Source organism: Lactuca saligna, chromosome 8 (assembly GCF_052625555.1).
Source record: "Lactuca saligna cultivar CGN05327 chromosome 8, ASM5262555v1, whole genome shotgun sequence".
In the NCBI taxonomy this organism is placed as follows: domain Eukaryota; kingdom Viridiplantae; phylum Streptophyta; class Magnoliopsida; order Asterales; family Asteraceae; genus Lactuca; species Lactuca saligna.
In genome coordinates, this window is record NC_136424.1 from 126,094,737 (window position 1) to 126,115,414 (window position 20,678).

The 20,678-nt window shown below is 38.3% G+C and overlaps 2 protein-coding genes across 2 annotated transcripts; both read left to right on the forward strand.

Annotated features, from left to right (window-relative positions):
* The first annotated feature begins 7,547 nt into the window (after positions 1–7,547).
* On the forward strand, positions 7,548–11,205 carry LOC145011329 (NADP-dependent malic enzyme-like). Its single transcript, XM_078970029.1, has 16 exons — positions 7,548–7,749; positions 8,096–8,216; positions 8,309–8,383; positions 8,514–8,665; positions 8,747–8,852; positions 8,963–9,028; positions 9,138–9,233; positions 9,329–9,400; positions 9,491–9,574; positions 9,651–9,749; positions 9,850–9,897; positions 9,969–10,121; positions 10,209–10,298; positions 10,391–10,634; positions 10,710–10,838; positions 10,926–11,205. The coding sequence occupies exons 1-16, from the start codon at positions 7,622–7,624 to the stop codon at positions 11,012–11,014; spliced, it is 1,752 nt and encodes a 583-aa protein (XP_078826155.1). The 5' UTR covers positions 7,548–7,621; the 3' UTR covers positions 11,015–11,205.
* A 337-nt stretch (positions 11,206–11,542) lies between these two features.
* On the forward strand, positions 11,543–12,367 carry LOC145010079 (uncharacterized). The gene has a single exon (XM_078968667.1). The coding sequence runs from the start codon at positions 11,543–11,545 to the stop codon at positions 12,365–12,367; it is 825 nt and encodes a 274-aa protein (XP_078824793.1).
* The last annotated feature ends 8,311 nt before the right edge of the window (positions 12,368–20,678 follow it).

The window sequence follows — 20,678 nt, forward strand, 5'->3', positions numbered from 1 at the left end:
AAATCGCCTCTTACAGGTCTCTAATGGTGGAAAATCGTGAATGACCTTCCAGATCTGATCCCAAAGGGTTATGGCAAGCCAAATGACCAAAATGCCCAAACTGGGCAGTTGCGCGGGTACCTGCGTGACGAAAATTCCACCCGCGCAAATGTTGCTGTAATGCTATTGGTCCACCAAGCCACTCCACCCTTCCACTACCAAAGATTCCTTTGGTCCCCCCTCCTTGTCCATGTAATTTGAAATGCACCAATCATCATTTAGCCACCAAATGGATGCTCCAAGCCCAAAATTAGAAATTTACGATCCATCTTCATAAGCCCAAATAATCCAAGCCAATAACTTTCAAAGCCCAATTCTTCCTCTTTGATTCCGCCAAGCCCAATAATGCCTCGGGAGCCCACTAAGCCCGTCTCCAATCAACCCACAACCGCAACAAGCACCGAAAAACCTACAAAATATCTTATGCAACATAACAACCACCCGGTACGATCCATACTAAAGAAAAGTAAATAAAATACAATGCACTAATGATAAAAGATCTAAAAATCTAAAATAAACTAATAAAAATAAGGAAATAAAATAAGCTATCACATACCTTTGTTATTTTTCTAATTGACGGTGATACTAGAATGCTATGGGGATGGGGAATGGTTTAATGATGGTTGATCAATAGTGGGAGAAGGGAATGGAGGAATATATGGTGGAGGATGGAAGTAGACGAGGAACAGTGACACATCGCAGTTAGGGTGTAATGTTTGAAACGATAAATTTATTGAATTTTGATGGAGTTCTTGGCTGCCCCCCACCCGCGTAAAGTTTGCGAGGGTACCCGCACAAATATGTCATTTCTTAAGAAAATTTCGAGCCAAGGATGGGGGGCAGCCAAGGATGGAAGTAGACGTGGCGAAACCAGGATCCATTTGATTGCCACAACGTGACCATTGTAGGGTATAAATATAAGAGTCCCGTGTCATTTGAGGGATTTTGAAACGTTCGATCAAAGATTATGCTTGGGATGTGTTCTCGGAAAATTAGATCGATAAATTTATACTAGTGTATGGGAGTATGTGAGTTTATTTATTGGATCAACGAAGTTATATTTTATCCTATTTTACGTAAAAACGTTTATGTGATATTTTTGTAAAGAGTTGTTAGACCCGAGTATGTGTTATAGGATTTCGTGATATGGTGATATCATGTGACATCCCATAAATCTCGGCCAGAAAAGACCGATTTTCATTTATGCTTTTAAAATAATTTCCGAGTAAATCCTTTTGATTTGAAAGAGTTGCAGAATTTGTTCCCAAAAACAAAACATGATAAAACAATGTTTACCATAGCATTTCATAAAAGAAATGTATTTTCATTACATAATCAAAACTCGGGGTGTCATGTTCCGATACAGACCAATAAGCATAAACGATAACATTACAAGTCATTCAACAAATATATACATATACAGACTTGTAAACAAAACAACTTGATGGTTCATCCATCTTACGCCCTTGCGCCACTTCCTGTAATACAAATAAAACTGAGTGGGTCAGGCTTGGGAGCCTGGTGAGCATATAGGGTTTTCAACCCACAATAAATAATTAAATTAATTATTATCAACCAACAATAACCCAATTACCCATTCCCGTTATTCTCACTTTATGTCCCTAAAATAACTAACACAAGAGACCTAGTCTAAGAATATTTCATCGGGGTGACAACACATGCTTCGGGGGTTCCTCAGCAATATAAGTCAAATAAGGCAACCATGAGGGGGATGGAATACAACGAATGAACACCCAAGTTCATTAACACCTACAGGTTATGAGCCTGCTAGCGTTCCACTGGACTGTCTAGAAAAGCCCGTGGTGGTCATCTAAATTCCGCTAGATGATTGGATCAAAACAACATCGAGGCCTCTCATCTGTTTATTACACACCAACTATCTACCCATGTTCTACCCAACATATTAGTAGATAAAAATATATATTTTTATACGTAGTTTAAAACCTGCATAGCATTCTCATTCAATACATATTCCAAAACAACAGATGAGACACATACACATAACACGTATTTCATAGAGAATAAATCATATCTATGAGATAGAAGAAAGTGAATATACATTCACGCATATAACAACAAAATATACACATAACATGTATTTTTATATTAAATACTTGATAATTATGCGTTACAAGAAAGTAACCACACACTCACACATATAAACAACAATATACTTAGTACACTCAAATCATACTTGTATTATTATCGTGTTTATGAAAGGTAGTATACACTCACTTGATCAGAAGATGATCGGACAACACTACGGCTCGTAGAAGTAGTAATCCTTAGCAGATATGGAAGATCTCTACAAAAATCGAACTTCTCGCGGGCAGAGCTTTGGCTCGGAAACCGCACTTCTCGGGATCTTCGGGATCTCAGGACTATTACCGGGGCTTCGGGGTATTTCTGGCACGCAAATCGATGCAAAACGGGAGAGAGAGGAGAGAAAAATAGCAAAGAAACTCGGCAACCTCACATCCTATTTATAGGAGGCTGATGCCTCGCAGTACGCGGGGCGTACTGGCGTCCGAAATCGTCACTGCATGCGTCATCTGAAGTGTCGACACTCTTCGCTATACGCGGGGCGTACTCCGGATGAGCCCGGTGACTCGCCTTCGGATAAGGCCGGGTTTAATAATTAAATTTAATTATTAATTATTTAATAAACTTCGGAAATTCATATCTTCTTCATACGAACTCCGTTTTCGACGTTCTTTATATCCACGCGAAGATGAGACTACGCTCTACAACTTTCGTTTAGACTCCGTCGGCTAATTTTGACTTTATTTTTAATATTTATTTTAATAGGCCGGGACAGAAAATTTCGTTATAAATTCATAACTTCTTCATTTGACGTCCGTTCTCGCCTAACTTTTTATCGCTTTGATACTAACAACGAGATCTTCGATTCTCGTTTAGATCACTAAGGCTAAATATCGCTCTAACGTAAATTTCACTTTTTACGTCATTCAGCGTTGTCGGTTCTATCGCGAAACTTCGATAGGTCATAACTTCTTCGTTATAACTCGGATTTCGGCATTCTTTATATCTTCGGAAACCTTGTTTCAACTACTACAACATTATCTAAAGATATCAAGTTTATTTTACACTTAAATTTTGACGCTTATTGTTATTCTTAATTAATCAAACCACATAATTAAGCAATTAAGCACAAAACACATAATACTCATATAATACACTTCTATTATTTCAAAACGGGTTACAAAGGTTAACCTAGACTATTACATTGCTGAAAATAGCAAGCCCAGAAACACAGGCGTTACATATCACAAACCCGATGATTTGTTAAATTTTAATCTAGTCATTTTGGGATAAATACCCTATTTTATCGAGATTTGCCAAATTAATTTGCGGCTTGTGGGGTAAAGTCGTTAGTGAATTATATTTGAAAACGTAACTAGTTTGGGTGGCAATTAGTTATCGAGTATTGTTTGTGATCATGTAATTGATCAATGTTATGGATATAATGATGTGATTAGACAAGTTCTAATGAACTTGATATATTGTCCAAAAAGGTTTGGACATGTGATGAATAGGAAAGTAGCGTTGAGGTGAAGACTAGAATAATAGTTAGTCTTCACCAACTAACGAAGTGAGTAATCTTATCTTTTTCTAGATTATTGTTATCTAGATACGTGATAATTATTGTGCATACTCACAGTTGAGTATAATATTTGAATTGTTAATATTTAATATTGTATGAGTTAAGTAATTGTGATAATTGTTAATAATGATTGTTTAATACTATTTGATTTATTAAATAGAGTAATTGGAAATTATAGTATTTTAATACTATCTTAGTCAACATACCAGTATAACTGAGATGCATAGTAAGTATTACATTTTTAACATGTATAATTGAGATATGAAATCGAGTATTAAATGATGCGTTAATATGTAATTATGGTTGAGACGTGTAATTGGATATTACTATAGGAGTTAAGGAGATATAGATGCAAATATAGGAAGAGAGATAGAGATAGAGATGCAAATAGGGTGAGAGAGATGGAGCTAGAGACGTGGAGAGACGAAGATGGAGTTAGAGAGAGAGAGAGAGAGAGAGAGAAAGATATAGAGAGAGTGAGAGATGGAACTAGAGATGTAGAGAGGGAGAAGAAGAAGGTGATAGAGATGTAGAGAGGGAGAGGGATAAAGTGATAGAGATGTAGAGCTAGGAAGAGAGAAGTAGATAAAGATGCAGAGAATGAGAAAGAGATAAAGCTAGATATATAGAGTGGGAGAGGGAGAGAGAGAGAGAGAGATGAAGATAAAGATGTACATATAGGAAGAGAGAGATATAGAGAGGTGAGATAGTAGTAGAGATATGTAAAAAGATAAATAGATAGAGATGTAGAGAGAGCGAGAAATGGAGTATGCATTATGAATCATGGAGAGAGAGAGAGAGAGAGAGAGTGTGTGTGTGTGTGTGTCTATAGAAACACTAAGATATATATAGTTAGTGAAAAGTAGAGTGTGTGTATCGAGAAAAGAGAAATAAAGATAGGAGAAGAGAAAATGAGAATAAATATAAAGAATATAAAGTAATAAAATGAGAAACAAATGACAACTTGAGTAGTTGTATGTCCATTACTACTGTATTTAAAGAAAATAATTGAGTTATAATTATTATGAGAACTGAAATAAGAATTACTCACTAAGCTCTTTGGAGCTTATCCTTTTTGTAATGTGTTGTGGAGATAAATTTATATAAGCAAGGAAAGAAATAAAGAGATTGTAATACCTGACTCGGATCATTGTATTTAATTTTCTTTGAATCGATCATGTTGATAACTACTTGTACCGGATTGTTAATGTAAGTGAACACCAATGTAAAAAATGAATTTTTTTGGTATACCTTGTGTTAAAAAGCCGTGTGTAACCCGAACTATTCTTGTGACTATGTGGCATGTGCATAATGATCGTGTACAATATCGTGGTCTCTTTCTCTCTCTCACAGACAATTACTTCTCTGAAAGAAAAACCATACCAATGACATGAATAGCGTAACCCAACGGACAAACTAAAAGAACCAAAATAAAAACGTGCTACTTACTTTTTGGTTTTTTTTTTTTTTTTTTTTTTTTTTTTTTTTTTTTTTTTTACAAATAACTATTCAGATTGCAAAATCACTTATTGCTATGAAATGATCCTTTCTATTTAAAGTAAAATTTAGACTTTTTCTTTATTTTTTATAAACCTATCTCAACCCTCTCTTATATTATGAACCTTAATTTTGATGTAAAAGTAGTTTTTGAATATTTACAAAAAAAAATGTTCAAATTCATTTTTTTAATAAAAAAAATATGAATTTTACAATAATATCCAATTTCACATGTATATAAAAACATATTTAGAATATATGAAGGATTGTTTTGGGCATATAGAACCAGTTTTACAGAATAATCATGTCATAACATTAATCGTTATTTGTGAAAAAAAAAAATCAGATTATCACTATATATTATAAAATAGGGTAAATTACATCAATCGTCTCTCATGCATATGCCGAAAAGCACGTTCAGTCCCTATTTTCAAAAATTAACTCGGACCGTCCCTTGTTTGGCTTAAACTTGCACGGTTAATCCCTCGTTAGTTTAAATTTGCATGATTCATCCTTTGCCTCACATAAAATGACTATATTGCCCTTGTTTTTTTATTTTGTATTAATAAGAAAAACAAAAAATAAACTTTAATCGGATATTTTTACATTTATTAATAATTTCTAAACATTTACCTATCACCCCCACCCTATTTACCAAGAAATACCCAAACTCTCCGATCCCTCTGTTCACCGTCCCTCGCCTCCCTTTGAAACTAAAATCCGGCCACCGGAGATACAACGACCACCAGAAACCCGCATGATCGTCGCCATGGACTACCACCTCATTTTCCTTCCTATGTTCATGTCGGAAATAACATCACCACCGACGATTATTGATTTAACACATCCACCATCGACCTTCTTCCTCCTCCTTCTCTTGATTTTTCCAATACCAAAATCTTCACCACATTCCGCCCAATCTTCTCCAGATACTCAGATTTATGCTCTTTCGTATACCCAATTCCACTGCTAGAAATCACCACTTTCTCCACCATCTTCTCCTCCATCTCCGCCATCCAGTACACCACAAACCTCTGTAACTAATTATATACACCAAAATTCCATTAACCCCTAATTTCTTCATTCTATTACACACACAAACAAACACATACTTCACCTGAAACACCTATGTAAGCTTTGTCCTTATCAAGTATGATTTGGTGAAAAACACCAGATCTGGTATAGTGAAATCATGTGTCAATAGAGATACGTGCAATATGAATTACCACTTGAGTTACCTCCGTAGCCATGGATGAGAATGAGGTTTAGTTTGTTCTAGTGGTGGCGGTTTTCCACTCATATGTGGTTGCCCTCTCCCTTTTCTTCTTCTCCGATAAGCTTCTTTTGTCCCCATTTTAAATCATCTCGGATATGGGTCCCAAATCGAAACAAAATATCAGTATTTACGTCGTTCCTCTCTAACCATTGTGACCTAAACGGGTAAAACCTAGTAGAAAGTTGCAGATTAACCCTCGCATCTTCATCGTTTCTGGTTTCAAGTTGTAGATTTGTTAAGTTGCAGGATTTCTGGTTTCAAACAATTGAATTTTTTTTTTCTGGTTTCTTCTTCTTCTTCAAGGGACGACGATGGATGTCGGTGGTGATGGTAGATGGTGGAGATGAGATGGAATGAAGAAGAATATAGGGGAAGAGACGGGTTATGAAGGTGTTTAGGTTTAGGGTCTATTTCTTTTTTTTTTTAAAAGGCAATAAATAATTATTTTTATAATAAATAAATAATAAATAACAAATAAATAGAAAATAAGTCAAAAAATAAATAAATAAGGGTAAAATGGTCTTTTTATATGCGGAGGGACTAACCGTGCAAGAAAAAACACACTCAAGGATGATCCGAGTTAATTTTTAAAAATAAGAACTGAACGTGCTTTTTGATATATAGACGAGGCACTGGAGTAATTTACCCTATAAAATACCATTCCAAAAATATTAAACTTTTTTCATTTTCGTTGTATAATTTTGAACTTTTAATCAATAAACGTATTTACACGATAGCCGCCAATGTGGAACTCATCTAAATATCCCACTTGTGTCTCGGTCTGTCCCTAACGACTGAAGGCTCCCATTATTTAATGCTGAATTCCAATATTACGATAAGATCAAATAAGAAAATTGTACTCCCTGCATCAATGTGTGTACATCGTCCCCACGATGTTCCGAGTATTGTTGCATCGGTGCTATTTCTTTTCTTTAATTTATTGCAATATTTAACAATAAAACTTTAACGTAATAACAGTATTAAAAATAAGATAATATTTTCCAATATCCTTAATCATTATATTTACGAATTATTGAATAAAGTTTGACTAGAATATGGTTGAATGAGATTGTTTTGGTATGTATATATACGTAGAGCTGTTTATGGTTTTGATCACATAATTGAAGGAGATACACATTAAGCTTTTGAACTGTAAAGAGAAAATGGATAGCACGTTGGAGTCGATGAAGGACGGAGAGGCCACCGTTGGAGGCGGTGTTGAGGACGTCTACGGCGAAGATCGTGCCACCGAGGATCAACTCGTCACGCCTTGGACTGTTTCCGTCGCCAGGTATATCTCGCTGCTACAAGTATCGCTTACTTTAGTTTGTGCTAATTTTGTGATTATTTTTGCTTACTGTTTGAGTTTAATTAGCTTGGAATGACTACGAGCTCGATTCAGATTTTGTTTTTCAAATATGATTGTTAATAAGCATTTGGATGCATGTTTTTGTAGTTGTATAAGCTAAATCTGTACGGATAATCTGTATACGTGTAGTATGCAACCGGCTTTCGGTCCGTTTGATCGGAGTTATTTGTTATGCTGAATTGACATTTGCGGATCACGATTCACAGATTTATGATCGTTTAATGTACTTTAAATTCTGCTGATTTCATGAAACGATTGCTGTTTGTAGTGGATACACTTTGCTGAGGGATCCACGCCATAACAAGGGGCTTGCGTTCACCGAGAGGGAAAGAGATTCTCATTACTTACGAGGTCTATTGCCTCCGGCTGTTTCAACACAGGAGCTTCAGGTTTGCATTTGTCCCCAATATCTCTATAGACACTGAAGATCAATTTGGGTTAATTCTGATTTAGCTTACATGAGACCTGTATGATCCATCAGGAGAGGAAATTGATGCAAAGTATTCGCAATTATGAAGTTCCCCTGCACAAATATGTGGCTATGATGGAACTTGAGGTATCATTCGAAACTTTTATGACTTTTTTTTTTCTTTGATTTCCTGTAATCAACGTTTTTTCACAAGTTCATAATATCATTCATCCTGTTTTCTGTTTATTCCAAATACTCATTCTACTATGGCTTATAGGAACGAAATGAGAGGCTGTTCTACAAGCTTCTTATTGACAATGTAGAAGAACTTCTCCCTGTTGTATACACTCCTACAGTTGGTGAAGCCTGCCAGAAATATGGAAGTATTTTCAAGCGCCCTCAGGGTCTATACATTAGCATGAAAGAGAAGTACACCTCTCACATTCACCTTTTTTACTTAAATCACTTTAAATTAGCATGACTTGACAATGAAATAACTCAAATTCTCAGGGGAAAGATTCTTGAGGTGCTCAAGAACTGGCCTGAGAGGAGTATTCAAGTTATTGTGGTGACAGATGGAGAACGTATCTTGGGACTTGGAGATCTTGGATGCCAGGTAAAACATAAGCTAATTTTTCTTTCCTTCATGATTATTTTCATCAATGTCATTATAGTTTTATCAGATGAAACAATATTGTATTCTAAAAAACACTTATTTTTGTACAGGGTATGGGAATTCCAGTTGGGAAACTCGCGTTATATACTGCACTTGGAGGAGTTAGGCCTTCTGCTGTAAGTTGTTTGAGTACTTACTTTTCTACTTATTTAAATTACGTAGATAATAAACTACTAAACACTTTAAATTGCAAATTTATTCATGATCATTACGTTTTCCATGTAGTGTTTGCCAATAACCATTGATGTGGGGACAAATAATCAGAAGCTACTCGATGATGAATTCTATATTGGTCTTAAACAAAAGAGGACCACTGGAAAGGTACATTAAAGTTGTGTACATTTATTGTAACTTAACCATATCCTTTATATAATATAAATACAAGTTTTGACTTTTTAATTTTTTTGTTTCTGCAGGAATATTATGACTTGCTTGAAGAGTTCATGTCTGCAGTAAAGCAGAACTATGGTGAAAAAGTTCTTGTACAGGTAAATAATCCATGTAAAACTGTAAGTTTTTATAACCTGAAAATGCATCTTTTCATGTAAACTTATTTGGGTACTGTTTAAAATTTTCAGTTTGAAGACTTTGCAAACCACAATGCATTTGAGTTGTTAGCCAAATATAGAAACACTCATTTGGTATTCAATGATGACATACAGGTATTAATTATTATGATTATGATTACCTTTACTATTATTATTGTGATGATTATTAAGTTTGAATATTTTGTTACAGGGGACTGCATCTGTGGTTCTTGCTGGTCTTGTTGCATCATTGAAATTACTTGGTGGTAGTTTGGCTGATCACACATTCTTGTTCCTTGGTGCTGGAGAAGTAAGCATGTCTATTTTTGTCAATTGTGCAAAAAAATCTTTTCTTTTACATTAAAAGATTTAATTTTTAATATACATTCATCACATAAATTGAATTTCAGGCGGGAACTGGTATAGCTGAGCTTATAGCTCTTGAGATATCAACAAAGGTACCACCTTCATACTTAGGCATAATTATAAACCTAAATATAATAATTTTGTCTTTTATTATTGTTTATAGACAAATATTCCTGTGGAAGAGACTCGTAAGAAGATATGGCTTGTGGATTCCAAGGGTTTAATTGTTAGTTCTCGTAAAGAATCCCTTCAACATTTCAAGCAACCATGGGCTCATGAACATGAACCTCTCACTACTCTCTTGGATGCTGTTAAGGTGAGACAATTTCTTATGTTTTTTCTTTCTTTTCTTTTTGATTAGTTTTTTCTAATAATTAAAATTTTATTTCCAATCATTTGTCAGGCCATCAAGCCATCTGTCCTGATAGGAACATCAGGGGTAGGACAGACATTTACAAAAGATGTGATTGAAGCCTTGGCAGCTGTCAATGAGGTGGGACACAGTACTCAATCTTGCTATCTCGGTCTGTGTAAAAAGACAAGAATGCCCTCCAATAATGAAATACTAATAATTTTTGTATGCAGAGACCTCTTATTATGGCTCTCTCGAATCCAACCTCACAAGCAGAGTGCACTGCTGAACAAGCTTACACATGGACAAAGGGCAAAGCGATATTTTCAAGTGGCAGTCCTTTTGATCCTTATGAGTACGATGGCAAACTCTTCATTCCTGGCCAGGCAAACAATGCTTACATTTTCCCTGGATTAGGGTTTGGTTTGGTTATCTCTGGTGCAATTCGTGTTCATGATGAGATGCTTTTAGCAGCATGTAAGTGTACCAATTTCAGTCATTGTCAGTAAATTTCACATTATTATTTATTTATTCTAATTATTTTTGATACAGCGGAAGCATTGGCTAATCAAGTAACGCAAGAGCACTATGATAAAGGGATGATTTATCCTCCGCTTACTAACATCAGAAAGATTTCCGCTAATATTGCTGCCAAAGTTGCTGAGAAAGCATATGACCTTGGTATGTCGTGTTTTCGTACTTTGAAGTTTAAATTTGGGTTGGGAGTAATAATAAATAATAATAATAATTGGGCGAATGATATTTCAGGTTTGGCAACGCGTCTTCCACGCCCAACGGATCTATTGAAGTACGCTGAGAGTTGCATGTACACACCCAACTACCGCAGCTACAGATAAATGATTAGAGCTAATAACTCGTGTTTGGATCGAGTTGAGTTTGTTATCATCATGTATTTGTGTTCCCTTTATGTATGTTGTAATTTTTCTCTTGTTTTGTAAGTGATTTGGTGAGGGTTTTCGGACATGGTTGGTTGTGGTGTGTGTTGTTGTCTCAGAGTTCTATATTTATAAAAGGTAAATTGAATAAAGCGAGCATAATTATTAGCCTAGTTTATATTTATGTAAACTATTAGATTTATTGTATACTTGAGGGGTGTATACTGTATCATTTTTCTAGTATTTATATAAGATAACTTCCATGCCTATTGGTGTGGTATTCCATTCATTACATGGTATCAAGAGCCCTTCAACCCCTCCCTTCCTCTCCTTCCTCATAACCGACTTCTCTATTGTTTCCGGCGATCTCACCATGGCCGACTCCTCTAATGACTCCACCCTCCCGATGAACACCCTCATTCATCTCATCACCATTCGTCTCTCTTCTTCCAATTATCTTCTTCCAATTATCTTTTGTGGGTAAATCAAATGGTTCCCCTCCTAAATTATCAACATCTCCTTGCACATGTTGATGGCTCCTCGGAAGCTCCACCCACTCATCATACCGTGGACGCCAAGCAAGTTGAGAATCCGGCCTTTGCAGAATGGCAAGTCGCCGATCAACGCACGGTTCTTCTCCTCCAAGCCTCCCTCACGGAGAAAGCTTTTTCTGAAATCGTGGGTCTTTCCTCCGCCCGCGCCATCTGGACTGCTCTCGAATCCGCCTATGGAAACTCCTCCATGGAACGGGTTCAAAATCTACGCGACCAACTTCGGCTTCTCTCCAAGGGTGACTCTCCCGTTTCTGATTATGGTCGCAAGTTCAAGGCCATTTGTGACCAACTAGCGGCTATTGGTCAAGCCGTTGATGAATCCGACAAATGTCATTGGTTTTTATGTGGCCTCGGCGGCAGTTTTGAAGCTTTTTCCATTGGGGTTCGCACCTTGCGTATCACTCACTCATTCCGGGATCTCCTTGCGCAAGCCGAAAGCCATGAATTGTTCATCAAATCGATCCATGGGGAGCCCACCCCTGCTGTCGCCTTTTCCACTGTTTCAGCGCCTAGCGGGGCTGCTCCCGCGTTTTCTATTGGCCGGGGTCGCGGTGGTGGCTCCGGTGGTCGTGTTGCTTTTCGTGGCGGTTGTGGTTGCGGCCGTCGGCCTCCTCATTGCCAACTATGTAGACTAAATGGGCATTTTGCTAGTGCTTGCCCTCGACTTTCCACTTTTGCATCTAACTCTATTCCAAATGAAAGGGACTTGATGAAGGCGTTTTTAGCGAATTGTCGCGTCACTCCACCCGCTCCGGATTGATATGTTGACTCCGGGGCCTCGGACCATATGGTCTCCTCCTCGGGCTCGGTCACTCAATCCGAGTCTTTCTATGGCGACGGTTCGGTTTATTTTGGTAATGGTACAACTCTTCCAATTACCTCTATTGGGACTTCTACTCTCACAAATCGTATTAAATTGCGAGATGTTTTAGTTGTCCTAAAACTTACTAAAAATTTATTATCTGTTAGCAAGTTGACTTCTGATAATGATGTCGATGTCTTTTTCTCGAAAAATTCATGTTCTATTCAGGATCCGTCACGAAGAAAATTCTAGCACAAGGAAGGCATGACCGCAGGCTCTATGTTCTCCCCAATAAACCGGTGGCTTGTTCGTTGTTTGCTACTAAACGTCCCACCGCATCTTTTGAATTATGGCACTCCCGTTTAGGGCACGTGAATTTTGATGTTATTTCTAAATTGAATAAAGATGGTCATGTAATGGTTTCTTCTATTTTACCAAAACCCGTTGTATGTTCTCCTTGTCAACTTGCCAAGTCTCATCGTATGTCTTTTGAGATTAATGACCAACGTGCCTCAAAGATCTTGGATTTAATTCATTGTGACCTTTGGGGTCCATCTCCTGTTGTTTCGGTTGCCTCCTATCGATATTATGTTACATTTGTGGATGACTTTTCGCGTTTCACGTGGTTCTATCCACTTAAAAATAAATCCGATTTTTATGGTGTTTTTGCGACATTTATGGCCTTTGTTGAGACACAATTTTCTACAAAAATCAAGACTTTTCAAACTGATGGGGGTACGGAATTTTTAAACAATAAAGTAAAGGCTTTGTTACAAAGCCATGACATTTTTCACCGTATCTCTTACCCTTACACGCCTCAACAAAATGGGCGGGTCGAACGTAAACACCGCCATATTGTGGAAACGGGCATTGCTATGATGTTTTATGCCTATCTTCCGGTCTCTTATTGGACGCATGCTTTTAGTTCCGCGGTGCACAAAATTAATCGTCTTCCCACTAAGGTGTTGGCCATGCGCTCCCCATGTGAGGTTTTATTTGATCGCGCCCCCATTTATGCCAATTTTTGTATTCTAGGTTGTCGGGTTTATTGTGACATCCCCAAAATCACGGCCAGAAAAGACCGATTTCATTTATGCTTTTTAAAATAATTTCAGAGTAAATCCTTTTGATTTAAAAGTGTTGCGGAATTTGTTCCCAAAACAAAACATGATAAAATAATATTTATCAAAGCATTTCATCAAGAGATGCATTTTCATTATATAATTAAAACCCGGGGTGTCATGTTCCGATACAGACCATAAAGCATAAACGATAACATTACAAGTCATTCAACAAATATATACATATGCAGACTTGTAAGCAAAACAACTTGATGGTTCATCCATCTTACGCCCTTGCGCCACTTCCTGTAATACAAATAAAACTGAGTGGGTCAGGCTTGGGAGCCTGGTGAGCATATAGGGTTTTCAACCCATAATAAATAAATTATATTTAATTTCACCAACCAATCACTATCCCGATTACCCATTCCCGTTATCCTCACTTTACGTCCCTAAAACAACATCTATCTCAAGGGACCTAATCTAGGATTTTCATCGGGACGGACATTACTGCTAAGGGGTTTCCTCAACAATAGATATCCTAAAGGCAACCATGAGGGGGATAGAGTACACCGGTGAACACATCGTTCGCAACACCTACAGGTTATGAACCTGCTAGCGTTCCACGAGATTGTCTAGAAGGAGTCTGTGGTCGTTATCCATACTCCGTTGAATAACTAGGTCAACAACAACAACATCGAGGCCTCTCATCTGTTTATTACACACCAACTATCTACCCACGTTCTACCCAACATATTAGTAGATAAAAATATATATTTATATACATAATTTTAAAACCTGTATAGCATTTTCATCCAATACATATTTTACATAACAGATGAGGCATACCCACATAACACGTATTTTATAGAAAACAAATCAGATATATGAGATTGAAGAGAGTGAATATACATTCACGCACATAAAAACAAAATTATACACATAACACGTATTTCGTATAAAATACTTCATAATTATGCGTTAGAAGAAATTAACTACACACTTACTTGATCAGAAGATGATCGGACAGCACTACGACTTGCAGAAGTAGTAATCCTCAGCAGATCTGGAAGATCTCTACAAAAGTCGAACTTCTCGCGGGCAGAGCTTCGGCTCGGAAACCGCACTTCTCGGGACCTTCGGGATCTCGGGACTTGCTTCAGGGCTCGGGAATGATACCGGGGCTTCGGGATATTTCTTGCACGAAAACGATGCAAAAACGCGAGAAAACGGGAAGAAATGAGCAACTGAGTCGGCTGCACTCGACTTCCTTTTATAGGGGCTGGATCTGCGATTTACACGGGGCGTAATTTTAGGTTACGCGGGGCGTAACGACGATAAGGTCGCTGACTCCCCCCATAGATAATATCGGTCAATATATATTTAAATTAAATATCGAAAATATTTAATAAACTTCAAAAATTCATATCTTCCTCATACAAACTCCGTTTTTGACGTTCTTTATATCCACGCGTAGGTGAGACTACGATCTACAACTTTCGTTTAGACTCTGTCGGCTAATTTTGACTTTATTTTTATTATTTATTTTTAGTAGGCCGGTACAGGAAAACTCCGTTATAAAATCATAACTTCTTTATCCGACGTCCGTTTTCGCCTATCTTTTTATCGTTTTACTCCTATTAACGAGACCTTCGATTCTCATTTATATTGTTTCAGATAAAAACCGCAAAGTCTCAAATCGAGCATTTGGGCTGCATACCGCTAAGTCGAAACTTCAAAAAATCATAACTTCCTCATACGAAGTCAGATTTGGGCGTTCTTTTTATGCACGCTCATGGTTTAACGTATTCTACGACTTTCATTTAGATTGCTAAGGCTAAATATTGCTCTAACGTAAATTCACTTTTTACGTCGCGCTGTGTCGTGTCGGTTTTGTTGCGAAACTTCGACAAGTCATAACTTCTTCGTTATAACTCGGATTTCGGCATTCTTTATATCCTCGGAAACCTTGTTTCAACTACTACAACATTATCTAAAGATATCAAGTTTATTTTACACTTAAATTTTGATGCTTGTTTTTATTCTTAATTAATCAAACCAAATAATTAAGCAATTAAGCACAAAACACATAATACTCAAATAATACACTTATATTATTTCAAAACGGGTTACAAAGGTTAACCTAGACTATTACATTGCTAAAAATGGCAAGCTCAGAAACACAGACGTTACAATTCTCTCCACCTTAGAATGATTCTGTCCCCGGAATCACACATCAACAAACAAATGCGGATAGCGACCCATCATGTCACTCTCCGTCTCCCAGGTCAGATTCGGCCCATTCGTGTGTTTCCATCAGACAAGCACTAACTCGACCATCTTGTGTCGTAACTTCTTAGTCTTTCGGTCAATAATTACCTCTGGTTCTTCAATCAACCTTTTGTTCTCATCGATTCTCAACTCCGAAAGTGGAATCATGTCGGGAACTTCCCCCGCAAACTTTCGTAAATAACACACATGAAAAGTGTTATGAATTCCATTCAGTTCTTCTGGTAGTTCGAGCTTGTAAGCTTGGTTCCCAATCTTCTGAAGAACTTTAAACGGTCCAATAAACCTTGGACTCAATTTTCCCATTTTTCCAAATCTTATAAGTCCCTTCCACGGCGAGACTTTAAGCAAAACCGAATCCCCAAATTCAAAAGTCATCGGTTTTCGCTTTTTGTCAGCATAGCTCTTTTGACGATACTGAGCTGCTAACATTCTTTCCCTAATTATTTTCAACTTTTCAGCAGTTTGATGAACCATTTGCGGTCCCATAAACTGCTTTTCCCCAGCCTCAAGCCAACAAGACGGCGTACGACACTTTTATCCATACAAAGCTTGGTAAGGTGCCATCTTAATGCTCGAGTGAAAACTATTATTATAGGAAAATTCTACCAACAGTAAATGTTCATCCCAGTTACCCAGGAATTCCAAGGTACATGCTCTTAGCATATCTTCAAGCGTTTGTATCGTTCGTTCGCTCTGGCCATCAGTCTGCGGATGGTAAGCTGTACTTAAACACAACTTGGTACCCATTTCCTCTTGTAGACTTATCCAAAACCTCGAGGTGAAACGGCTATCACGATCCGATACAATCGTTAACAGAACACCGTGAAGCCTCACAATTTCCTTCACATAAGAATTCGCAAGCTTTTCCATAGATCATTTCTCCCTGGCTGCTATGAAATGCGCACTCTTAGTAAATCGATCGACGACCACCCAAATCATGTCGTGACCATTCTTTGTTCTGGGCAGTTTAGTGACAAAATCCATAGCAATGTCTTCCCACTTACCCATAGGCACAGGCAATGGTTCTAAACTCCCGTATGGTTTCTGATGTTGTGTCTTGACTCTCGCACAAGTCACACACTCCGCCACATACTTCGCAATGTCAAGCTTCATCGTCGGCCACCAGTAGTAGGGTTTCAGGTCCCTATACATTTTAGTGCTACCGGGATGAATCGATTACATGGTCTTGTGAGCTTCTTCCATCAAAAGATCTCTGACTCCTCCTGTCTTAGGTATCCAAATCCGATCCTGGAACACCTTCAGTCCATGACTGTTTACACCAAACACCAACGTTTTGCCCAAACGTTCCTCCTTTCGGTCATTCTTTTCAGAAGCTTCCTCTTGAGCTTTCTTTATACTTTCCACAATGGTCGAGACAACTTCAATTCCCAACGCTCTTGGCCTTTTCCTTTCAAGACTGACTTTCCGACTGAGAGCATCAGCAACAACATTAGCTTTACCGGGATGGTAAAGTATCTCACAGTCGTAGTCTTTAAGTAATTCTAGCCAACACCGTTGCCTCATATTTAACTATTTCTGATTGAAGAGATATTGGAGACTCTTATGATCAGTGAAAAGTTTGCACTTCGTGCCATACAAGTAATGCCTCCATATCTTTAGAGCAAAAACTACCGCTGCCAACTCCAAATCATGAGTCGGGTAGTTCTTTTCATGCTCTTTCAGCTGTCGAGATGCATATGCTATCACCTTTTCTCTTTGGGTCAAAACACAACCCAATCCAACCCCAGACGCATCGCTATAAACAGCGAAGTCTTCAACTCCATCGGGTAGAGAAAGTATCGGTGCCTCGCATAGTTTCTTCTTTAGCTTCTCGAATGCTTCTTTATGCTTCTCACTCCAAGAATAAGTAGCTCCTTTGTGGGTCAAAGCTGTCAACGGAGTAGTAATCGAAGAAAAGCCTTGGATAAACCTTCGGTAATATCCGGCTAATCCCAAAAAGCTTCGGATCTCTGTGGGACTTTTCGGCTGTTCCCACTTCATCACCGCTTCGATCTTCGCTGGATCAACCATTATCCCTTCTTGGTTGACCACGTAACCCAAAAATTGGACTTCACGAATCCAAAAATCACATTTGGAGAACTTAGCATACAGCTTCTCCTTCTTCAAGACTTCTAACACTTCTCGCAAGTGTCTGCCATGCTCCTCCTGGCTTTTTGAGTAAATTAGAATGTCACCTATGAACACTATCACAGATTTATCAAGGAATGGATTACAAACTCTGTTCATTAAATCCATGAATGCTGTCGGAGCATTGGTTAGTCCAAACGACATAACCAAGAACTCGTAGTGTCCATATCTAGTTCTGAATGCGGTCTTCTCTATATCCTGCTCTCTTACTTTCGGCTGATGATATCCTGACCTAAGATCGATCTTCGAGAAATAGCTCGAACCTTGTAGTTGATCAAATAGGTCATCAATCCTCGGCAACGAATATTTATTCTTTATTGTTTCCTTATTCAGCTCTCGGTAATCGATGCACATCCTCATGCTTCCATCTTTCTTCTTCACGAATAACACCGGAGCTCCCCAGGGTGATGAACTAGGTCTAATGAAACCTTTGTCCAATAACTCCTGAAGTTGCATCATCAACTCCTTCATCTCCGTCGGTGCTAATCGATAAGGTGCTTTTGCTATTGGCGTCGTCCCTGGCAACAAGTCTATTCGAAACTCCACTTGTCTATCAGGCGGTAATCCGGGAAGATCTTCGGGAAATACTTCCGGATAATCACACACAACTGGAATACTCTGCATCACCTTCTTTTCCTTCTTAGCATCAATCACGAATGCTAAATATGATGTACATCCCTTGGTCAAACACTTTCTGGCTTTCATTAGGGAAATGATTCCAGAATTCACTCTGCGTTTGTCCCCATACACCATAAACGAATCTTTCCCAGGTGGGTTCACTTTAACTATCTTCTTCTTGCACAATATCTCGGCATCATTGGCACTAAGCCAATCCATTCCCAACACGATGTCGAAACCATTAAGTTCGATAGGTAATAATTCTTCGTGAAACTTATTCCCATTAAGGTCGATTAAGATGTTTTTCATACGATGGCTAACAGGTACAAACTTGCCACTAGCAACTTCGACTAACAAAGCATTATCTAGTCTATCAACAGGCAATGCTAGTTTTCTACCAAATTCATGTGATATAAAGGAGTAGTTGGCTCCAGAATCAAATAAAATTTGGGCAGGCAAATTGTTAACGAGAAAGGTACCTGAAGCGACATCAGCTTCATCTTTAGCAGCTTCCAGTGTCATCTGGAATGCTCTCGCCTTTGGCTTTGGCGGAATGTTAGGTCTAGCTGCCTCCTTCTTCTTCGGGCAGTCCCTCGACATGTGTCCCTCCTCACCACAACCATAACAAACTTTCTTAGTGAGGGTACATTCATTTGCATAGTGACCTGGCTTTCCACACTTGTAGCATGTGGCCACTACCTCACATTTTCCATGATGCTTCTTCTTACATTTGTCGCACCATTTCGCTTCGCCTCCACTTCCCCTCGAACCAGACTTCGAGAACTTGTTTTTCTTATTGGACCCTAAAGTTCCATCGAACTTCCTCTTTTCACCAACTTCTATCCTTTCCAGACCCTTTTCCGTCTGCTGCGCCTCCATATTCTTAGCTGCACGAACAACCGTTTTTAGAGTAGTTGCCATCTTGACTGGCGGACCAAAGTCGGCAGGCAGTCCATTAGCAAACCTCTCAATATTGGAGAGTGCCATTGGCACTAGGTACGGAAATAATTTCATTTTCTCAGTGAATGCCATAGCATAGTCGTCTACGCTCATCCTCCCCTTCTTCAAGTTTTGGAACTCATTGTTCAGATCAATCAGATATATCTCTGAACAATATTGCACCCTTAACTGTTCCAAGAACTCCTCCCATGACATTTTCAAAGCTTCTCCTCGTGGCATAGTATCTGCCAACAACTTCCACCAACTTAATACTCCAGTCTTCAGTTGTCTGACTGCAAAGACAGTCTTCTGTTTGTTGCTACATTCGCAACTTTCAAATACCATCTCCATTTCGGAGATCCAATCCATTATTTCAACGGGATTTGGGCTCCCAGAAAGACTTGGTGGTTTGGCGCCCAAGAAATTCTTGTACATTCGCCCGTCATTGTTGTTTCTCCTTTCCGGATTGTTCCTTCGTTCTTCTTGAGTCCCAACTTGACTCATAATGCGACTATTGTTCCCTTCCTCCGATTGCTCGGGAATCAATTCAGGTTCCTCAATAGGTATGATAGGTTCATCCCTATTATTATGCAACATTTGTCACATCTCCTCCCTTTGTTCGGCTAACATAGCCCGAATCATGGCTTGAACTCCAGCCATGGTGATCTGTTCTGGTGCTGCTGCTACAACAGGTGCTTGCTCAATCACTGGCGGTTGATTCCTGTTTTCATCCGCGTTTCCAACGCCACTCCTTGTTCTCACCATTTTTGATCTACACACCGAATAAGGTGAAATTTAGATCTTCGATCATGATAGATTTTCAAATCATCCTTATCACTCCGAAACGATTACATGCTAGTTCTAATATCGTATACATACGCTTAGAATCCTAAACACATAAACCTTCAGATCCGGTTGGCAACAAACCGTAGATCCGAACAAATAATATCATATATGGCAACATATAACATTTAGCACATAAAAGCATTTTAGGCAACGTTCCTAAAATAAACTAGTGCTTGTGTCTAAAATCCAACAGACACACATCTCAAATTCCACTTAGCATTCTAAGTTTAAGTTTAGAAATCCTACAAATTCCTAGTTTGCTTAAACTAATGCTCTGATACCAACTGTGACATCCCCAAAATCACGGCCAGAAAAGACCGATTTCATTTATGCTTTTTAAAATAATTTCAGAGTAAATCCTTTTG